Source organism: Tyto alba, unplaced genomic scaffold (genome assembly GCF_018691265.1).
Source record: "Tyto alba isolate M040663 unplaced genomic scaffold, T.alba_DEE_v4.0 Super-Scaffold_19, whole genome shotgun sequence".
Classification (NCBI taxonomy): Eukaryota; Metazoa; Chordata; class Aves; order Strigiformes; family Tytonidae; genus Tyto; species Tyto alba.
In genome coordinates, this window is record NW_024881281.1 from 4777528 (window position 1) to 4800302 (window position 22775).

The window sequence follows — 22775 nt, forward strand, 5'->3', positions numbered from 1 at the left end:
CAATCGGGTGCCGCCTCACCCTCGGCGGAGGCGGTGGAAGCGGGGCTGCTTTCCCGGCGGCCCTTGCGCCAAAATGCCTGACAGGAGCTTCCGGCGGGGCGGCGAGAGGCTCCGCTGTGGCGGTAGGTTGGGCCCGGGCGTGGCGGGGGGGGGACGGGACGCGGCCTCCCCGGTTCCCGCGGTGACGGGCGGTGCGCGGTGTCCCTCGGCAGGGTGTGAGGCTTGACGGTTGGGCTCGGCCCAGGGTGCCGCGGAGCAGCGCGCCGCCGTGGATGAGAGGTACGGGCCGATGGGGGGGGGGGGTGAGGAGGAGGAGGAGGATGATGATGGCGGCGGTGAGGCCCCCGCGGGAGCTCGGCGGTACCGGGAGCGAGCGCCGGCGGCCGTTGAGCTCCCGCTGCGCACCTGAGGGCGGCAGCAGCCGCCCCGGAGCCTGAGCGGGCTCCCCGCGGGAGGCAGCGCCGTGGCCCGGCCCGCACAGCCTGTGTCTCCTTTCCCTCAGTCTCGCCGGGAGGGAGGAGGTGCCCGAGCCATGGCCGCCGCGGTGGCCAAGCGCGAGGGGCCGCAGTTCATCAGCGAAGCGGCCGTGAGGGGCAACGCCGCCATCCTGGACTATTGCAGGACCTCGGTGTCGGCCCTGTCGGGAGCCACGGCCGGGATCCTCGGCCTGACCGGCCTGCACGGCTTCATCTTCTACTTCCTGGCTTCTGTCCTCCTCTCCGTGCTCTTGGTGTTGAAAGCCGGACGGCGATGGAATAAGTACTTTAAATCCCGAAGGCCGCTTTTCACGGGGGGGCTTATAGGAGGGCTCTTCACCTACGTCCTGTTCTGGACTTTCCTGTACGGCATGGTTCATGTCTACTAAAACAACTAGGAGCCACGTTAGCTGCAGTGGTTTTTAATGAAGCGGGAGGACTGTTGCCAAAAGTCATCTACACAACTAGGCCAGCTTACCTTTTACACTGTTGTTAAGCGCTTGTATTGTTAATACTGTCAGTAAATTATGTCCAAGTACAAATGAATCGGTCGTACCGTTAGAATTAAACTGAATGTGAAGCACCACTTGGATGCCTTCCATTAATATTTGTTGCTTAAGGAGTTACTTCTGTCCCTAATTGCAGGCGCAGCTGTGGATTTTGGTTAATGTAATCCCTCGTATCCTTTGTGTTCTGGATAAAATCCACCACTTACAATCCCTTCTAGATTTGCTGCCTGTCCTTGCACACAAATACTGATGGAAGCAGTGTGTAACAGAGCACTCTTAGAAAAATAGTCCACTGACACAAGGAAATACTGCACAGTAGCACATAATTAAGTATATGTGAAGGTCTGGTACAGAAATATAATTGAGTTGCTAGTGCAAATGTTATTTCCACAATTGCTATAGGGACACACTATCAATAAATGACATTGTCACAGCTCTTCTTCACTGGCGTATACAAAAGTCAATAAGTCTCACGAGTCAGACACTTTGCTCCTTTTTAGTACTGTTGTGGCAGATGAAACACAGACAACCAAGTGCAGCGTCTCATTACCTGCCAGCCCAGTGTGGACTGAACACACTTGTGAGCCTGCTGGCATTTTCCACAGTCAGTGTATTGTTGTGGTTCTATAGGTCTGGCAGGAACAGAAAGGAAAATTCAATCACCCACTGTACAAGTAATATCTTTGCTACAGATCCGCTTGTGCAAACTCAAGTGTTTAATTGACTTGCTTAGCATCAGTACGTATCACAAAGGTGGTGTGTGCAACCTGAAAAACACAGTACGGAAGAATCTTAGAGAGCATTGCCTTAAATTGGCAGATTTTATTGCTGTACATTAAATATAAGGAAGGGGGGAAAAAAATCAAACTCAAAGAAACAATCTCTTGAAATGTGGTTATGTTTTATCAAGAGCAAGTGTTATGGGAATTGTGTTAAACAGAGGGTATAAAGAAGGGAAATATTTTAGGGACTTCTGGGGTTGTGAAGCTCCTGAAGACTTAAATTCAGGAAATCGCTTTGGTCATCTAACAAGAGGATGTTGTTTTGTCAAGTTGGAACATTGGTTTCAGTAGAGCACAGTCGCTTTACTTGAGCTACGTGGTCTCCAGGAGTTGTGCCTTGGCCTGATGGCACATGTGAGGTTCACCATGTGTTTCACCATCTAGAAGTTATTCAAAGAGAATGAAGCTCTGACAGTGACAAGCCTGTGCTGTTTTATTGGCATGGCAATGCTAACAGGCCTGACTAGGGCAGTTATACACATGGCGACGTGTGTTTGCCTAGAGGAGAGACTTCTGGCACGAAGAGAAGCTTTGGATGCAATTATAGCATCAGAGGTACACAGCTTATCCTAAATTATTTTAAGTCCACTGTTTCTTTTCTAGCTTAATGTTTGACTCAATCATTACTTGCATCTGAGCAGAAGCAGAGGGAGATGATTAGACTGGGTGGGGTTTGCTATCAATGACTAGATTCAGAGTTTGCCACTGCTAACAAAGATGAATTTAAATTTAGAATCAACCTGTGCCTTGGAGTAACCACCTTAAAGAAGTTAAAGCAAAGGTGAGTGCAGCTTGCTGTTTCCATTTGTGCAGAATATTCACTCACAGCAGCTCTCTGTCACTGTCCTAGCAATAGTAAGGACGCTGCAGTAGGAGTCCTTTAAATCTTGACACTCAAACTGTGCACAGAAACAGTTCATGTTTACCACGATGGCTCCTGATCAGTGGTGATGCAGCAGCCTTTACACAACACTGACCAGTTTGCACCAAGCCACAGTGTGGAAGCTTTAAATGAGACAGTTCACCTACTGTCTTCAGGAGCCAGTGAGTCAGTTCCCGTCAGCTCAAGCAAATGCAAACTTTAAACAGTGACATTCAATAAGCACTTTTCTGAGGTTACATCCCCACATGAGCATAAATTCACAAAAAGGGCTGCAATTAGACTTATTTCTCTGTTGAGAAACAAAGCAGTGCTCGTATTTCTTCAAAGTTACCAGAGTTGAAGTAGCAGACATCCATCTTCTAAATTTTCCTTCTGTTGGTATATTTGGAAGAACCCAGCAAAGTCTGTTTAATCTGATAGAGCTCCCCTTTTCAGGCTCTGCAGTACAGTTCAGGGTACTACAGAAGCATTAAGTCCCCCATCCAGATCTCTCCCCACCACGAGCAATTGGTAATTGATGCCGAAAGGACAACCCCAAGCAAATGAAACCAGCCCCTGACCAAAGGAGGGAGAACCTAAGACCATCCCTGTGCAGACACTTACAGTGCCACGCTGCTTTCCAGTGCGTCACCCCTCTTCCCTCCCACCAACCACAAGAACACCTCTCCCTGCCTTGCTTCGGACTGTTCTGCCTGCTGTTACCTGTTCTGTGCTCTGAAATGTTGGTTCTCTGGGCCAACTACAAATGCAGACGGTGGGTAGCGGGTGAGGTAGCTGGGACCCAGCCATGGCTGAACTGAATCTCCAGTCCGAGCTGCAGCAGGACCTTCTCCTGCCGTTCCTGAGATGAGCAGAGCACCTTGTTGCAGCTGGGGCGAAGGCTTTTCCTGGAGGAGCGCCCTTTCTAGCCCTAAGGGTTACGCCCCCCCAGCTCTGACACAAGCCCACTCAGCACAGGCGTTGTAGGATAACAAGCCCCTTTCCCCCGGGCTCCGAGAGCTGCTGAAATGCTGCGTTTCACTGCGCTTCCCCGACAAGAGCAGTCCTGTTGCTTTACGTCTGATCTTGCACGTAACACAAGCGAGGGTTGGAAGCGGCGGCTGTGAGCCAGTGGAGCAGGAGCCAGGTCGAATCTCAGCCCTCCTCGGAGTGCCAGTGGTGCTGAACATCACGGCTCTTTCGCACACGGAAGCAAAGCACAGCCACAGGCCACCGTTGGCTAGTGACGGAGGTACAGATATATCTATCAATAGATACAAAAACATTCATTTGGTGCCTTCTTTTGCCTTTTATAAAATCCTTTTATAAATCCATAGTGACGACATGCTGTTGCAAGGTCAGGATACCAGAGGACATTTCAGGGAAAGAAGGGTGTTCTTTAAAGGACTTTTTGTCCTCTGGAAACCCCAATAATAGACAGTAGACCTGATCTGGGCTATCTCCACCTCCCAGGCCTGGTGTGATTTCACAGCTGTGTGGGTTTCCTCGAACAGGACTTGGGCTGGCAAACCCATTGCTGTGCCTAGAGCCCTCCGAGCTGGTCAGGGCTCTGATTCCCATTCAGCGTAGGGCTGGATGATGATTTCCTGGAACTGGACCTGAGGAAACAAGCAAAGGTGACGGAGGAGGCAGGCAGGCTATTTCTGTTTCAGGAAGCAATGTGGGCAAGAGGCTCCCAGCCAGGCCTGTCACACCTTACCACAAAGGCCATCACCCTCTCTACAGCTGTAGACCCAGTTCTCAGTTTTGTGGGGCTCTGGAGCTCTTGGAGCTGCCCCAGTTCCATCCTCAGACATTATGAGCTGACAGCACGAGGCCGTTTATATGGTCCAACCATGACACAGCAGCTCCCTCTGCTCCCCAGCTAACTGCAGCAATGAATTACGGAGGGAGCGAGCAACTTGGCTAAACTCATTTGGAGGACTATAATTTCCTGGAACTGGCCTTTGTTTGCCATTAATGTTTGCTGTGTTCCCGTATCTCCTTCCGTTTCTATGAGTCATAACAATAAAACCATTACATTTAAACACAAAAGCCAAGTCCACTTACTTTACTTCCTCATACTTTTTGCCTCGGTAAAAGTTACTCTTTTTAATCAGATACAGCAGCACCAGGTCACAAAAGAAAGCTCCCTGCAAAGAGAAATAACTTGTGTTTTATCTTTAGAATAGAAGAGGAAGTATTCTGATCTAATCAGCAGTGAGCATTAATTAAAGAAGAATAACTTGTAGAAGCTGTATTTTCCTTCATACTCTGTGTAGTCTTAGGAGTATTTAGACAACAAGGTACATTAACGAATGCCTTTAAGACAGGACACAGGCACACACCTGGCTGAGCAGTCAGAGTACCAAAAACTACTGGAGAAGGTATAAATCAACCGTCCCATTTTATCCTCATAACAGCTTGATGAGGGACCTGGCTCCCAATATGGTACCTGAACAAAATACATTCACTTACCGCTCCCATGAGAGCGAGCCCCGAACCGATATTGATAATGGTGGGAATGATGTTAAATTTCCCCGCCTAAAAGGAAAAGGGTCATGAAGTACTTGGTGAAAGAACAACCCAAGAAACAAACCGAAGGGTGTGGTATTACACAGGGGAAGTTACTGGTGCCTGTGGGTGTGTTTTGTTAGCAACAAGCAGCCACAACCACAGAAGATTTGCAGTGAACACTCTTGGAGGCTAAAGGTCTGTACGCGCCTCAGATCCAACTGCCCACGGCTGCATTTCTGAGCTTGCATCACCCCTCGACTAGGCTTCTTTTTTCTGCAGGGCATACACATGGAAAACGAGTCTCTGGGGCATATTTACTTCTGTTGGACTTTACACGAGCCTGTTTTTAGGTAAAAGATGCAGGCTCATCCGCACTCCAGGTCACCTCCTTTCGTACGTAGGGTGAGCTCCTCACGGATGAATGGCAAGAGCCTTTTCATACAACAAGCCAGAGAGGCTGTTCTCATCCCAGAGAGAGCCTTCCCACTGAGAAATTTCCCCCATCTTTCTTCTCTCCAGACTGTGAAATATTCTGCCCTGGGACCTCACCTTGCCATTCACCATCACATCAAAGCGGATTCCATATGCTTTAATGAGCGTCCGGTAGTCGACCCCCTCAGCATCCCGGTAATATTTGGCAAACCTGGAATACAACAGTGCTGATTTTAACCCCTGAATCTGCCCACCCCCGCTCCAAGAACCCATCTGAATTCACCGCGTTCTTCAAACAGATCTATTCCCGTGCCAAGAACAGCTTTAACGTGCCATGAGCATGGCTCCCTCCCTCACCTCCTCCGCGAAGCAGTGTGCTTGGCTGGGGCAGTGCCTGGTACTACGTCACTGCCGACCTCCCACGCCTGCGAGTCAAACCAGCTCAGCCCAACTGTGGTACTGCATCGTATTGTCCTCTTTACTTACCTGAAGTTGTACCCAGAAGAGATGGACTTTTCTGCAAACTGGTTATCCAGCCGGCTAAAAGAATAGTGAGGATTACATTCAGAAGGGGCTTTATCAAGATCACAGTTCCACTCAATCTGAATTCCTATCACACCACCCTTAATGGAAGAGAGAGACAGTGTGAGTTTAAGCTTAGATCAATTCACGTATCTTCAAATTTGTCAGATTCTTGGGCAAGTTTTCCCCAGGGACAAGAACAGCTGCACTTCTGGTCACAGAGACATGAGCACACACACGCCTCTGGATGGGCTAAATTCATGCTTATGTTATTACTCACATTATTCTACACACAACCCTAGCTTTCCCTGTGCTGGTATCCTAGGAGGAGGTTTCTCATCCCAGGACACTGATTTCATTAATTTAAGTAGCTGTAACATATTTCAGTGGAGACAAGGCTCTTCTATGCAGGGATGAGGTTCTCAAGCGCAGAAGCCAGCACAAGGCCTGCACTCTCCTCATCCCGTGCTTCCTGGGACGCCTCAGACTGGCTCCATCTTCCCCCCTGAGGCTGTGCACACCAGGTCGCAGTCAGTTTGGTGCTGCAGCCCCAGGACTCTGGGCAGAAACATGTCCGTTTCCCATGGGGGAAGCCTGCTGGAGCATCCTCTGAGCAGAGGAGCCCCACTGACCTTCCAGAGTTCTGGGTTTAAACTGGTGGTGTGGTAATGTTGAAATTAAACAAAGAAACCCTGCTGGCAGGCCAGCAGTTTGGGCAGCCCTGAATGACAGCTAACTGACCCAACCATCTCTTCCAGAGGACCCCCATCGCCCTGCCTCCCACTCCCTGGGGACAGGGTAAATGGGACCAGCTTGACTTTAAGCACCAGCTCCTCTCCACCGCACCCTGGACAGGAGGCAGCTCTCTCCTGGCCACCCAGTGAGCGGTATGGCCAGCTGGGAAGCCACACGAGCCCGAGGGGCACTCCTACCTCCAAGGCCATTTCCTGGAAGTCGCTCCCAGCCCACCTGACGATGTTCCCCAGGAGGAAGATGGGGCAGTAGGGATGCTCCATGCTGTAGTGGCAGTTCTTCAGGTAGGACTTGTTGTCGGTTGCCAGCACATTCACCCTGCATGTGGGGAAGAGGAAGAGCCACCGTGTCTGTCTCTTTGCTCACCTGCACAGCCTATACCACCACGTCTGCAGAGACAAAGAGACTTCTCCAACACTCTCATGCACAACAGAAATGGCACCTTGCCACCAGCCCCGTCACCCTGTGAGCCCTGCCACTGCTGGCCTGGGGAAAGCAGTCTGCCCACACAAAAATGACGTCCAGGCCAGAGAGGGACTAGGCCAGCTGAATCTGAGCTCAAGAAAGGACTCGCATGGAGCAGGTTGCCAGAGTGCTCCAGGGCCACCTATTTTTTTTCCTTGAGAAAACTAAAGATGCTAGAAATGTCTAGCTGAGCCTGGGAAAATAGCAAGAACACACTCCTTTCTACACTTCTTTATTTTGTTTATACTGTAGCAGCAAATGCAAACAAATATTTTTTAAATTGCATTTTGCCCTCCTTGTTCAGGCACCTTAGTTTTTATGGAAGAGGAGGAATATCTGGGAGCAGAAGCAGCTCAGGAACCTGACTATGCACTGGCTGGTGGACAGATCCATCTGCCTTAGGAGCCCTGGTGCACCCCAGGCTGAAGGAGCCATCACAGACCTCGTTTGGTGAGGGACATCCTTATCCCAGTTGCTCTGAGAAGCTCCAAGCCCTCGTTATCTCCTTGTTCCTGCACAGCCTGAAGCCAAAGCCCCACCACCACCACCACCCCTCCCCAAGCCTTAGAAGAGGGAATATCTGCCTCTCCACCCCAACCCTCAGGCAGGAGAAGGACAGTGGAGCAAACTGAGCTTATTGGTTCTGTGATGGAGAGGACAGAGGGATTTCCAAGCACCTGCACTTACTTGGAGAACTTAAATTTAGGGAAGCGGATTGAGTTCTTGATGTAAACAGTGAAGTTTTCTGCACTGGCAAGAAGTGGTTTCCTGGAAGAGAAGGATTTGTTATCTGTTTTACATCTGTACCCTGCCCACGTGCTAAAACTTGAGTTGCCATTTTAGAAACAGCTCGGTTTCATCCCGTGATGCTAGGTCAGCCACACCACTTTCTCCATGCAGCCAGTAAGGAGCTGGTGAGGAGTGTGCAGGTTGAGGGGAAGCACCAAGAGCTGGAAACAGCCCTGAGACAGCCAGTGAGCCAAGCAGGGGGGAGCAGAGGGCCAGTCGTGCCAGGGGCCATGCAGAGCTCCCTCCTGCCCTGGAACAGCCAACATTCAAGCAAGGGTCCAAGCAGAGGGAACCCAGAAACTGCCCTGAATGACAGACGAGCCAAGCAGCTCAAGCTTGGAAACAGCACAGGGTGGCCACGTACTTGGGTTTGGATCTTTTCTCCACTGGGCACCAGGCCAGTATCTCACAAGTCCTTCTGATATTGTCCCCGTCTTTCAAACAACGGCCAGTCTTAACTCCTGCAGCACAGACATCACAGAAAAGGTCACACAGAGCAGCCACCTCTTCTCCTTGCCTACAGAGCACACAAAAATCAGATGCTTTTCACTGCAACCTTAAGCCCTCCTCCCTGCTGTGAAAGGGCCTCTCAGCCAGAACAACCGCTCTCTTGTTGCTTCTCTGAGCAGCCCCAGGGTGCTCTGGCCCAGCCACCACAGAGCTGTAAGCAAGGCAGCAATCTTCCTAAAAGATGGTAAAGAAAAGAAAATCCTTGCCACTCTGTAATTGCAGTTCTGGGGGTTTTAACCAGGTTGATGTCTCTGAAGGAACCTGCCTCTACCAGAATCAGAACAGGAAGAGGGACCCTTCCCTTACCATTGCCAGCCACCACTGCTTCCCCCTCAGGGCAGTCCTCATCCTTGTGACACAGGGCGTCGGGAATGCTGGCACTCTGCAAAGTAGAAGAGGACAGAACTGAGACCTGTGACAGGGCCATGAGGCTCAGAGGGGTAAGAAACTGCTGCTGATGTGGGGTGAATCTTCTATCGGATGGCAAACACCAAAAAGGTGCAGCTGAAGTGATAATTGCAGGTCATGTGCAAATAGCTCGACAGTGTCACACCACCAGCAACACCGCGGTTCAGCTACGACGTCCTGCTTTTGGGCTCTGCTCAATCTGGAGAGGGACAGACTGTGGGAAAACCCAGACATCACCTACCACTCACCAAAACCAAGCAGGAGGTCCCAGTGCTTCATCTGAAGAGATAACGCAACCTTTGCCATAAGCCATAAGCTCTCTGAGCTCAAAATTACCCTCCTCTCGGCAACGTGCCAGGTTAATGCAGCCACTAGAGGACAGCCGCGTCCCGAATGAGCAAGCTGTGCTCCCGGCTCTCTGCTTGCGATATGGGAAATTAATCTCTGCTACATGGAGACAACATTCCCAGGACAGCCAGCGTCCTCCTCCTCCAGGCTCCAAGCTATACTGAACCACGTCTCCACAGAGGACATTTCAACATGACATGGAAAGACCTCATGCCTCTGGCCCAGTAAGGCACATTCTGGAAGGTACTAAACACCCTCCCATGTCCCGAAGGTAATGGGTTCAGCCCTTCCCAGGATAGGAGAGAAAGTCTCCTCTACCCATAACTAGACTGAGTCACCTCAAAGTTGTTTTCCCATGGCCCTTTCTGACCCTGAGCAATCACGGCTCTGGTCTCCTCTCCAGCTGGGCAGATGTCCAACACCTTCGACTAAAGTCAGCAAGACTCTACATGATCAGTGCCTCTAGAAATTAAGACAGCTGAACCTCCCAGGTTTTCAGTAACCAGTCCGATTTTCCCAACTGAGATATCACACTACAGAGAAAAATAGTTCGGCTTTTATCCTTCCTGTGTTCGTCGCTCCCCAGGTGTCTTCTGTCAGTTCTTACCCCTAGTTTTGTAGGGGTCTGGGGGCCAAGGAGCTCAGTTCTTCCTACCTCAGGACATGTGGCTTGCCTCTGGTTTGGGGTCACAATCAGATTTGTCATGATAAAGAAGACGTTTTCACCCTAGAATAAACAAAGTAAGGCAGGAAGAGTTAGAAAACCTGGTTTATTCTTAAAGTACCTGTTTACAAGGAGAATGCAGTTCTCCGCAGAACAGTAACACCCCCCTCTCTCCTGATGATGCTTTTCAGGCTGAGATACGACAGCATCCTTTGTCTGGATATTTGTTTGGATGAGGTCGGTGGGTCTCTATGGCGTAAGGGGTTCTGCTTCAGAGACTGCATTAATTTGGTGAGCAGGACAGCTGAGCCTTGCCTCGCTGGCTGCATGGCAAGCGCTTGTCCTCCTTTTCCATAAGGACGTGGTGCCTGAGCAGGGATCAAAGGCCCTGTCCCACTGCAGAGGCGCGGGTGTTTGCTCTCAGCCAGGGTCGGGCTGGCTGCCCCAGCTGCGCTCATGGAGCAAGGCAGCGAGGCACAGCGCAGGAGCAGATTTAGTGCAACACTGTGGACATGTGATAAAACAAAACAGAGCACTTCGAGCATGGCTGTAAGAGAGAATGCAGATCCCTTTATCGAGCCACTGGAATGACTGTCTGAGACATGCAAGGAGAGACTCGGCTGCATTTACATCCCCAATATCCCTATTTCAGGCAGTGTTGTGTTCCCTCTCTATTTAGGCAAAGTCACAATATTCATGGCTGACCTCTGTTCTGGAGCCTTCCCTTCTTTGCACATTTACAGCTTCTATTTGGTCCTTTCCCCACATTCTGCAAAACGTCAAACTAGTTAACTTTTCCCCAGAATGGTTTCCCTTTAATAACCGATCACCAGAGGAAACCACAGGAAAAACGAGGCTGAAGATGGTTGAACAGCCAGCAAGAAGGAAGAGAAAGCAGCTTACCACGGCACTGCAGATGGAGGCTGGCTGGCCACTCAGAAGTGAAATAAATGCCAAAATAAACAGTGTGATTCTACCATTTCTGCTCCGTATGGTGCACACGTGGGACAGGGAGGAGGGTCAGTAACAGAACCAGGGTGCAGCTACAGAAACACAGGTTGTCTCCTGACAGCCCCCAGGAGCCTGACCCTTGTCACGCCGGGGCCGCACACACAACCAGGCGAGCCAGCCCACAGTCCTGGCATGAGGCAGGGCAGCCCCGAGCATCTCGGAGAAAAAAATCCTCACCCAGAGCAGGAACTGGCAGTGTGTCGAGCCCTGCCACCTGTAACCCTGGTTTCTTGTGTGAGTGAGCACCTGGTGATTAAATACCTGATCAGGAGCAAACTCTGGATCCCCAGCCCCACAAGGCTGCTCTGAGCTACAACAGGGAGCAAGATGTTTCTGTAAACCTGTCAGAGAACAAGCCCAAGTAAACAACTTTACATTAAACTTAACCCCAAAGCGCCACTGGTTCATTCTGTCCGAAGGCATTCTCAGCCCTCAGTGATGAATATCAATAAACTGAGTGCCTGCCTTTTATTCTGGAGTCTCTCAGAAAACTCCTTCCGACACACAGCCCTGCCTGTTGCACAGAAAAATCAGTGCTCTCACGTTTCTGTCCGTGAGATCAGAGCTTGGTGCTCCCGCACTGGCCTGGCTCGCTCTCCTCTCGCTGAGCTTTGTGTGGGGTGGGTTTACCCCACATCCCACTTTGGGACACAGGCACATCTGTCCTCAGCAGGAGGGACACACTGGCCAGCAGCTGCACTGGTGGGTTCAGGAGAGCTGCCTTTGCTCTATGGAGGAGATGGGGTTTCTTCCAGCCCTCACTGCCTGGATCTCTCCAGTACAAACCAGGACAGCGCAGGACTCTCGCTCCAAAGTGCAATGAGAGATTATCCAGTAATTAGCAGATGCAAGTCACCTAATGCACTGGTAGCAGGCATTCAGGTACTCCTAAAAACCCATGCGGGACACATCTCACAGCTGACCTGAGACATTCAGCAGGGAAAAAGCAATCAGGAGGTGGAACAGGAGAGCTGGTGAAATGTCTACTTTTGTACTCGTGGCCCACAGAAGTCCTTGAGTTTCACTGTGAGGTCTAACAGCATCATGTTTGCTGGAGGCAGACATACACCAGCCCAGACTGCGATAATGCTGGATTCAACGTTGTAGCCTGATTGCACAGTCATGTCTGGCTTCATGATGCCGTAACCCAGACATCTGCGTTGCAGAGCACACCAGCCCAGAGGCAGAGCTGGCTATCTGTGCTCAGCACACCACACTACAAAGGCCTCCCACTAAGCCAACACACAGTAAAAAAAAACCATTGAGTCACAGGAGAAACATCTGACAAGTTAAAATGCTAATGAGGGTCACCATTTCATTTCTGGGTGTGCACACCAGCCACCTGCTAAGTGTCCCAGGGCTGTCACACAGCTTGGACAAGAGGCACCGCAGGCACGCTGCCTGGTCTTCCTGCTGCACAGCACACCTTGGTCTGAGGCTTTGCATTGAAATTGGTGGAGATGCAGAGCACAGATCCACAGGTCTGAGTAAATGTGGGCTGCAGCAGGAGCAAGGTGAAGTTTTATTCTTGTGTACAGACATGTAAATTGTTCAATGTACAGCCTTCTACCCCCTGTTAGCCCAGGACCCTGATTTTCCCCTCACACCCTTCCATGCACATGGTGGATGCTGGCTGGGAAAGCACAAACAGCCCCTGGCAAGCAGAGCTGGGCAATTTCCAGCCTGGTGCCAGGCCACATCTGCCGCCATCTCTTCCCCTTAAGCATCAGCCATGATGTCACTTTGTCCCAGTCAAGGAAGCAGCAAGGCTGGTTTAGCCAGACACATTTCAAGCAACCCTCATCACTTAAATTGCACCACACTTTCTTTCCATCTCCCATCTGCTCTGGGCTGCCCCACACATGCCTCCTCTAGCCCAGGAACAGAGGCAAGCAGTCACTGCTCATCTGAGCAGACCCACTGAAGTCCACGGGACTTCTGCTCGCGTGGTTCTGCTTGCCAAGTATCACAGACCTTTGTGAGAGAGACAAGGCTGCTTTGATATTTACTGGGAAGACCCAAGAGAAGGCACAGCATTGCTTTCTTGTAGCCCACCTCCTTATTCACAGGAAAGACCTGGATACATCACTTCAGCCTTTCCACCAGCAACCACGCTGGAAGATGTCTTTCTAGCAGAACGGCAGAGACAATAGCAGCGGGGGGATGCCAACCTGCGGAGGGATGACGTAGTCTGCAACATCCCACAGCCTCTCCCCCAGCTCCGAGGTGTTGGTGAAGGCTACCCCTTTCAGCTTGGTGATGACAGAGCTCTGGAGGGATGTGTCTGTGTCCTGATAGCCTTTCTTAACAACAAACACCCACCTGCAAAGAACACAGCAGGCAGCAGCATTAGCAAGTGGGGTCAGGGAACAAGTTAGTCAAAGAAGATTTACATCAAGGCCAGACACCATTCAAGGGCAAATCAAAACATGCCAATGACACCAAACCCTCTGCTACTACTACTGCAAATTTAGAATAAATTCTTTGACACAAGATGAACATATCTCCAGCACTGGAGGACAAGTTAGGACCAAGACTCCACATGCAGGGAAAGGTGTAATAACTGGTCACAGGGTAAAAAACCAAAGCGTCCCACCTCCCTCTCCTGTGCTAAGCTCAGCAACCTCCATGGAGAGGGCAGGCTTCTGTCTTCTTCAAGAAGAAAAATAATACAATCTTTTGCAAGTTGCAGTGTTTCACAAACACATGACTCACTCCCATTTTAGCAGTCTGCCATTAGGCTACCAGTCCAGCAACGAACCATGGCCGGGGAGATGCAATTCCAGCAGGTAAACTGCATATCCCTAACAGAAATCTGTCAGGAATATTCTCAGCTGGATACAGGATCTTTTGTCAGCCAGTGGGATGGTAACACCCTGACTGCACTCTGGGCTCTGCGCTGGGCTCCGGGCCTCTCGCCAGCACACCTGAAGAGCCACTGCCTCGCTAAACACTCCCAGGAAAGGTTTTGCTTACTTCTTCTCACTGGAAGCAGCCAGAGCTCCGTATCATAAGGTGAAAACCTCTCTGGGCTAAATTAAATGCCTCCAGCTTCTCCACAATACTGCCAAAGTCACCTGCCAAGACAACAAATCACCCTGGCCCTTGAAGAAGCTAAGGGTGCCGGGGCAGGTTTTGGGAGAGGGACGCAGGCTGCATTTGCTGGCACAACTCCCCTTTGCAGTGCCCTGACCTGGAGAACACTACGGTACACAGAGAGGGGAAGTGGCCATCTCTGGGGCTGAGCAGCACTGACACGCGCTGCCCTTCACCTGCGACTTGTGACAAACCTGAACAATAACATTCCCCGCTCCTGTGAAGTTTCCTACTTTCCTGTTTTCCCCGAGAACACTGTTTTTCTGTCCCAGGAGAGCTCAAAAGCAGACCCTTACATTTTCCACAGAGGATCAGGGAAGAAATGGCAGCTACGTGCAAGAAACAATCCAGAGGGTTTGATGATCACAGCCCCCGAACAGGGATGGGTACGTAATCAAGCAGCCAGATTAACGCAAACCACCGCTGCGATCCACTGTGAGCCCCCAGCCCCAGAGGAGTCACTGCAGGCACCATCAGCGACGGTGCCAAAGCTTTGCAGAAGGCAATAGCTGCTTGGGGAAGAAAAAAGTCTGTACGGCCCAGAGAGTCTCGAACACTCACGGTCACTGTCATGCTATATCCCTCTTGGGTGGAGGATGCGTCCTCGGCAATGTTATCTATAGGATTCCTCCTTTAGCAGCTAATACATGCCAGGCTGCTGAGACTTCATCTCTGCCCTGTTAACTAAAGCAGGCTCTGGAACTGTACACCTTTCTATAAATAAACTCAGCATGTAAAAATTACTCTGCTATATTTAATCAGTGAAAACATGAGGTGTGGGAAAAGTGAAAGGACGCAGAAGCACAGAAAGTGAGGGTAAAGAACCTACGAATCACATTCTGCAGAGCCTCAGAAACTCAGGAAGCAATGGCACAGGCATCATGCAGGCTGGATAATTCCAGGTCTGAGCCTGCAAGCTGCGAGGAGTATTGCTGTGTTCGTTACATGTCAGTGCGACCAGCTGCTGGCAGAACTGGGCCTTTTCTGAGAGGTGCTCTAGCTATCTCCACGCCAACTCGCCCTGCTCTGAAATAAAGGCACAACAGCCAACTTTCACGCTGCCTCAACCTCCACAACCCCAGCTGCTGCAGCCCACTCCCGCAAAGAAATCGGCCACTTTGTGCTTGGTTCCCCCCCATTTAGACTAGAGCGTGTCATGCAGTTGTGCAGACAACCCAGGTTTGTTCCAAGGTTCAGCAACGGTGGCCATAAATGCTATTGTTTCTAATGAGTCAGGAGTTAAGGTTTGGCACAATTCCCACCAAGTACAGAAATAAAGGTGTAAATAATGCAGTACAAAGCCATAGTGCCGTTTCATCTATTTTTAACCCAAATGTTAATCTGGGAGGTAGAGCTGAATCTAGCAATCCCTTGCAGGTGAAAAATCAGATCTAATCTATTAAACATTACAAAATCCAGCAGTATAAACAAGCATAACTATCTGCATTAGAATCGTAAGGCATAGCAAGCTGTCACTGTATGCAGAGGATGCCATACTGATCACTACAACACAGCAAGGAAATGCAACTGCAGCAGTACGTAAAACACAGGGCGATTCTTACCCCACCAGGTAAGCCAGGATGGAGAGCTGCACCACTCGATAGAGAATCCCCACCTTCTTGTTCTTTGCGATGACGTATTTCTCTGTTTTATAATCAAAAAGTGACAGAAATAAACCCTTCCAAGCCACCTGCCCCATGCTCCCAGCTCGCTCTGTACCGGTGGCTGGAGCTGGCGGCAGCGTTTGCAGCTCGCGTTATCCACACGTGCTCTGCATGGAAACCTGACACACCAACCCCTTCAGAGCGAGAGGCTGATCTCCTCCCTCCCGTCAGCTGCTCTCCGGCAGCAGCTCTCGACTAGGAAACCAGCAGCTGCACTAACACGAGATCCTTCCTTAGCTGCTTTGCAGCTAATTCATCCTCTGGGGAAACCCCCATCTCAGTTTTACCCCCAAGCTTCATTATCTCCCCCATAGTCACAAAATGTTTATAAGGAAACATGTTCTAGCATGAAGCCGTGCTACAGCATCCAAGGTGATGGAGCTGTAGTCTCTCACTGTTAAGTATTAAAGCCTTTCTTCAGCCTTTACATGATGGCAAAGCACATGGTTAAATTTTTAATTTCTTAAGTGTTTGCATAATCAGTGAGGACTTGGGTCCTCACCAGTCATTCAAAATACCTTCCTGGTTACTACACCTTCCCAATGAAAACCCAATTTAAGAAACTAATAAATAAATTCTGCATGTGGTTAAGTGATCAATCACCATCACATCTCACTAAAACGCACAGTGAGTGCTGAGCCAGACAGATACAGATGCAGAACACAGCATCTGATGAAATACCAAAGGGAGAGGAATAGTTTAACCCTCACTGAGATAAGAGTTGTTTATTAGCCAGTACAGCAAGAGAGGACTCCCAGTCTAACAGAGGCATCTGCAAGTGCAAGGACATGAAATGACCATTACTTAAACTAAGAAGGGTGGACACTGCCTCCTCCACATGGGAGACGTGGACTGCCCACAGCTGGATCTATTAGAGGGAGTCTAATCAGAGACACGAGGTGGTGTATTAGGTATAAAGTGCAAGGTTTACAGCAGTCATGCATGAGCACCCAATTAGCTCACAGCTGAGCACCCAGTTAGCTCATGGGGCTTTGTCAGGTTGGGGAAGGCTCTTGAGATTACACAGCTGTGATACATGCTTGGACATGGGTCAAGAGAGTGGGTCCCACCGTGGAGGCAGCAGGCAGTGCGGCGAGGTGATCTGCTCCAGCACACACACCTCTGCCCTACGCAACTCTCCTCCTAGGCAGAATCATTCTCAAGATGTCTGGTTTTATGAAAATTTTATCCTTCGTCCTCCTTAAATTCCATACCAAATTTAAGCAGATGGATCAAATTTTTAATGAATATCTAATAAGGTTGCTCCAAATCACAAGAGAACCACAAACAGTATAATAATGAACAAAACACTGTCCTCAAAATACCTCATTTTGTCCCTCATCCCGCAGCCATCCCTAGAGTTTCCTTCTGCAAAGCAAAAGAAAGCTTTCTCCAGCAACTGCAAAACTAGAACAGAAATCTGCCTGTGGCCTCCTTTTAACCCGGCGGCTGCTGCTCTCCCCAGCTCCAGCCCCACGGCCGCCGATCGCTTCTGCACGTGGCTTTTTCACGAGGGGCTCCTGGGGCGACGGGCAGGCTGCCAAGGGAGCGAGCCTCCCACTCCCGTGCACCCCCCATCCAGTCCATCATCTGGGGCCGAGATGTGGGAGAGGCCACCCCAGCCCCAACCCTGCTTCCAAACTTCACGGCTGCCCTCCAGCCTCAGCACAAGCAAAGGGCTGGGTCTTGCTCACTTCTCCCTTCCCTATCTGCACACTGCACAGGGGCAGCCCCTTTTTATCTCAGAAAACATGTTAGCTGCTCCCCAAGTCCCTGCTGGTGCCCTTTTTCTCACTCAAGCATCTGTTACTCACGGTTTCCCTCTTCCTCCAACAGCATTTGGCCACTGAACCCACCCCTCCTTACCAGATGCCTACGGAGCAGATTATCACTAGTTCCAGTCTTAGAGATCTTTTTGTGCTCTGAAGCACAAATAAAAAAATCTTAACACACATAATAACCAAAGGAGACAAAACCCTCCAAGAAAACACACTCCTGCAGGGAGGAAGGAGACCACGGTAGTCCATGAAGCCAGAAACGAGTAAGGAAGAAAAGTAGGCTCAGCCTATCTTCCCTCGCCACTGCCCAGAGCCCAGAGCTAAGCAGTTCGTGCTGGGGCTGGGCACTGGGAGACTGACCCAGCCCCAGGAACCAGAGCTGCGCAGAGACAGGAGCATCCTAAAGAAGCCACCACGCAATCTTCTGCCCAATCTGCTCCTAGATGAGACACTTTGCAAGCACAAGTTGCTGGGTGACAGCCAAGCACCATTGCTGATCGTGGGTCTGGTCCTACGAGAACACCATCTGCTTTCCCTGGCCCTGCTGGAACTGCTCCGGGGACAGGACTAAATGACACGTATATCCCCCGTCTCAGCACTGCCTCCACCATTGCTCCTGCTATGCGAAGGACACCCAAGTTCATGCACAAACGATGTACCAGTGGAGACAAGTCAGACCCTGGTAGCGTCTGGAGACCCCTCTCTCCACCCTCATCTTCCTCATCTGTCTGGCTGACTGACTGCACAGGCTAAAATCAGACCAAGAAACTTGCCAGCAGTTAAACAGTGTGTTACCTCCTGGCCTGGTTTTACTTAGTGGCACAGACATAGGTCTGCTATGCGTTTTTGTAATTATTTTCCAGGTCAATTAACATGAGAAAGGATTTACACAGATTAGAGAAAATGTTCCTTATAGTGTTCCTGCTATAGGTATGATCTGAAGGTGTCAATGAGGTCCCATCACTAAAAAATTTAAAAAGCTAATGTAAAACTGATACTTTTCTTGGTTTTTTTTAGAGCCATCAGGTAGAAGCACAGTTGCAATAGATGATTCTGAATAAAAAGCTTCAATTTGTATCAAATGTTCCTCAGAATATTCTGAATGCTGCGTAACACTGGCTAGATTCATGCTGTCAACAGTGTCGTTGGCATGCTTTTATAGATATTGTTCTTATCACCTTCTAGTTCTCACATCCTTACTTTTTTTCTTGCCTGGAAATCAAGATTACTGGTGCGTTTCTCAAAGCAGATGTGGGTTTTTCAAACATAAGCATTTTCATTCCCAGGGGGACAGTAAATAACCTAACAAAATCTAACCATCATCAGTTAAAGACAAAACCCAGTAGTTTCTCTTAATCCTTCTCAAGGGACTGAGGCTGATCTCTTCTGCAAACTATCTCCCTTCTTGAGTCCAACATTTTGAGTTTCCCATGGCAAAAAAAACAGTTCTGCTCCCTTCTCATAAGGGCTATTTGCTCAGTCTATAAATTCTCACAGGGAGGATTTCTCCTCCAGAACCAAAACTCTCCCTTTCTCTCTCTCCTTTTTTATTCCTGATATGTTACATCTATATGTAACTCCTCATACTACTCATGGCAATTGCCTTCTCATTATTCACACGCAGTCATAGGATACACGTCCCTGTCTGCCCAGACTGCTCCTTGTCTACATTTCCCTCCACCTGTCCATAGCTCTTTGCTGTTAAGCTGCCCCAGAGCTGAACTGAGCCAAGTCACAAGCCTGTAAATGCCATGTAGAGGAACTGTGGAAATTAAACTTTAGACTCCTGACCTGACAGTGGCATTTGAAACACCGCAAGGTCACATCTGCCTCTCTATGGTATTGCAACATTTCAAGGTCAGCCCAATAATATGTTTAAATTGCACGCAAGAGAGACCACGTGTTTTCCAGGCAACGGCAGACTGTTACTGTAAAATTCAGTCACAACAAAACCCTCTAAGACTCAGCTTTAAAGTTTAGAAGGCAAGCATTCTTTGCAGCGCCGGATGCACTGGGGATCACTGCACCTATCGTGCATGTCGTATGTTGCATCAGTCAAAGCTTATATTGCCCTGTTACATACACATGCATTAAATTTCCCAGAACTAATTATCATGCTTACATAGTCATTACACATGCGCTTTAAGTCTCTTAGGGTCTTCTGTGGGGGTCATTTTGCAATGTCCTTTGGTTGAACCTTTTTTTAGAGCACGCGCAGTGCAGATCAACCTATTAGCTTCTCTTGGGTTACCTAGCCTTGTGCAGTTTCTACCTACAGAAACTGTTTTCTTGTCCTTAAGGTTGCAAAATCATGATGTTTCTTATCCAGGACTAATAAAGCAAGTCAGCATGACTGAAAAACAACTTGATTAGATGCCCTTATCCTTTACTGTCAATAATTTTGCAATGGCTAGCATCAGCAGGTGTGAAGACAGCCCTGGCCAGTACAGATGTGATTCACGAGTGACTGCCAGAGGTGCCCACTTTCGTCACTTGCCTTGTTTGCTTCCAGTTCCAAACAATCACCCCCAGGCATTAATTCTCTCAGTGATCCCCACTCACTCTGCCCTTTACTGAGCTATCAAGTGCAACACAAAACATTGGCTCCCAAACGCATGACAGCTGACTCACAAGATGCTGAGACATTTCTAAAGCACTGAAAATGCTCCTGCAGCAAATGCCTAAGTGATGCAGATGCATCATCCTTTAGAAATAGGCACCAGACTTGCTACTGAAATAGAAAGGAGACAAGGAGCAGAGGATGTAAATAGGAGATAAACTATTTTGGCAAGGAAACAAACAGTGGAAAAAGCAGAGGTCAGCTCTCTCCATTAGTGGTTCTTTTTCATAGTATCATACTTGTAGGTCAACATCTATTAAAAAAAAAAAAAAAAAAAAAGGGGAAGAGTTGAACAGGTTGAAAGAGGAAGTTGCTTTTAAACCACAGCTCATGTGCACGGAAACACACAGAAATCAGTGACATCAAACATAAGCTGCTTTCTGAAGATAATGGGCTTGGACGCAAAACAAAGAAAAATGGGAGCAGCCTGCAGTGAAAAATGCTCCACCCAGCTTCTCCTCTAATCCTCACTGTGACTTTGCAGTGTAAATAAGTAGGTTTCCACTTACCAATGAAAAATTGGCAAAAAAAATCAGCCTTAGTATTTGTCCTTCTAACTAGTACCACTGAACACCCAGACACAATGGAAAAGGAAATCTTTCTTTCGGGAGGTATTAGAAAAACATTCAGATCTTTTTTTGCCTAGAAATGGAATCTGTGGAAAGTCTTTCTGTCATTATCCACAGGAGCATCTAAACCTGTCTGTAGGAGTCAGAAACGAAAGCATGCTGAACTTCCAGAATATATTCTCATTTTGCAGGGGAACAATTTTCAGCCTCTGAATGCATTCCAGGTTGCTCCCCCAATCCTCGAACGTCCTATACAGTGTGCAGGAGGTCCTGTTATCATGAGCCAGAGTGCTTATCCACTTCTCTCTCCCAACCCAAGAAGTGAAAGTGCTTGAGGAAGAGGCCTAGAGAAGAAAGAAAAATACTAAATATCTAATAAAACTAATCCATCATGCTCTGTTCTGTGAGGGAGCTGGCACTGAATCAGATCAGAGAAATTAAATAAAAATGCACATAAAACATTGCTAAGAGATTAAGTGAAATGATAGCTGGAACAGCAATGTTACGCAGTGCTGTACTGCAATGTTTTCACCTTCTAAAGTCAGCCAGTAAAAGCATCATTGGGGAATAAGAGGAGAATGTTAAAGCCTGAAAGGTTTTAATAAAAAGTGTATTCACATTAACCACTCACTTAAAGGTGAAACCCTGCTCTTGAATATACTTGACAGATCAGTGTTTTACTTCTTTGTTAATGTGTATTATCCCAGACCTGGAAAGACATGGAACTCATCCTGGCTTGATAGCTCTACCAGAGCTTACCTTGCTGCAAGTGCTGAGGAGACACCTTCATCCCCTTCCTTCACCTTCCTCACGTAAACAGCTAGAAAGTCTAGGCTGAGACCTCTGCCCCTTCCTCCCTGGAATTATCAACCAGTGAATCTTTCCAGCCATAGGAAAACATACCATTACTTGAACTTGACCTCCAGAGGCAAAGCTTTCATGAGCAACACGCGGCACCTGGCCTTGCCCTCGCTCTGCAGGCTGGTGATGCTCTAAACCAGTTCCTGCTGGCAAGAGGCTGATGTGTCCCAGCTGTGCTGCACAGACGCACTGGAGGTGGTTTAGCCAAGCTGGCAGAGAGTCAGAGCAACCTGCTTGCAGCAGCGCAGCACCATTCTAGCTCATTCATTCTGTTATAATAAGAGACAGGAAATTTCTCTTTTGAGCTGCAATCCAATTAGCCTCCAAATAAAGCTGCCCCAACAGGCTCTCAAGCCCAGAAATGCACTCCATGGCTCCTATCTAATGCTTTTATGTCAGCAACCAGCACTTAATAATGAAGAACTACTTATGCCCTTTTCCTGATGAGCTTTCCTGAGCAGCAGACTTCCACTTCACTTAATTCTGCTAACGACCAGGCCGCTGCACTCCCAGAGTTCAATACATGAACCTGTCAGCTTCCGAACACACTGAGGGAATTATAACCCAAGACTTGTGAGTCTTCCTGGCATTCGAGAAAGACATAAACAGCTGGTATCACCCCTGATGAAAATAGCATCACAAAAATGCATCCTGTCCTCCCCTTCAAGGATACAATTAAAAAGCTATCTCAGATACATCAGCTTTTGTCAGTCACCACCCACCTTCACACCTCCTACTCCTTGGTCAAATCACCCCCAAAATAGCCAAAATCTATCAGGCCAAGCTCACCTACCAGAAGCTAATAACCAAACCTGGAGCGATGGAGCCAAGCCAGGATTCAGAGCCAAGACAGCTGATGGGGATGGATGATCAGCACCAGTCAGTGGGCAGAGAACAAACATCTGTTCTTGCTCTCCTGGGCTACCAGCAGCGTTGACAATCATCTCTCCCCAGCAGAGCAAGAGAAAGGTAGAATAACAAGCCACTCCAACCTAATGAGCAGTGTTGGGAGAACAGATCTGAAGGGAAAGGAGTTTAGGACACAATCCGTACTAGTCAGTATTTCCTACCCAAGAGCAGAGACCCTCCCTCCCCAGACACTCTGCCATCTCTGCATGATGCATAAAGATCATAAATGA

The 22775-nt window shown here is 48.9% G+C and overlaps 3 protein-coding genes across 5 annotated transcripts in view; 1 reads left to right on the forward strand and 2 right to left on the reverse strand.

The window, feature by feature from the left end:
* Window positions 1–10: 10 nt before the first annotated feature.
* Window positions 11–1062, forward strand: EMC6 (ER membrane protein complex subunit 6). 2 transcript variants are annotated; one of them, XM_033004728.2, is made up of 3 exons: window positions 11–122; window positions 213–279; window positions 503–1062. In XM_033004728.2, exon 3 carries the CDS (start codon window positions 533–535, stop codon window positions 863–865), a length of 333 nt encoding a protein of 110 aa, XP_032860619.1. In that variant the 5' UTR covers window positions 11–122; window positions 213–279; window positions 503–532; the 3' UTR covers window positions 866–1062. The 2 variants fall into 2 exon arrangements, with proteins under 2 accessions (XP_032860619.1, XP_032860620.1); XM_033004729.2 differs by lacking the exon at window positions 213–279 and having other exon boundaries at window positions 14–122.
* A 2861-nt stretch (window positions 1063–3923) lies between these two features.
* Window positions 3924–16303, reverse strand: P2RX5 (purinergic receptor P2X 5). 2 transcript variants are annotated; one of them, XM_033004726.2, is made up of 12 exons: window positions 15707–16303; window positions 13220–13370; window positions 9981–10100; window positions 8924–8999; window positions 8472–8568; window positions 8006–8086; window positions 7033–7171; window positions 6065–6201; window positions 5696–5789; window positions 5108–5173; window positions 4700–4782; window positions 3924–4248 (listed from the first exon to the last, which is right to left on the reverse strand). In XM_033004726.2, the coding sequence occupies exons 1-12, from the start codon at window positions 15841–15843 to the stop codon at window positions 4173–4175; spliced, it is 1257 nt and encodes a 418-aa protein (XP_032860617.2). In that variant the 5' UTR covers window positions 15844–16303; the 3' UTR covers window positions 3924–4172. The 2 variants fall into 2 exon arrangements, with proteins under 2 accessions (XP_032860617.2, XP_009971398.3); XM_009973096.3 differs by having other exon boundaries at window positions 10029–10100; window positions 15707–16298.
* Window positions 16304–20348: 4045 nt separating this feature from the next.
* ITGAE (integrin subunit alpha E) overlaps window positions 20349–22775 on the reverse strand; it is a 32043-nt gene continuing 29616 nt past the window's right edge. The window contains exons 37-39 of the mRNA XM_042791421.1: window positions 22449–22655; window positions 21679–21905; window positions 20349–21119 (exon numbers count right to left, since the gene is read on the reverse strand). The gene's annotated coding sequence lies outside the window, so the exon portion shown is untranslated. The remainder of the gene's footprint in view (window positions 21120–21678; window positions 21906–22448; window positions 22656–22775) is intronic.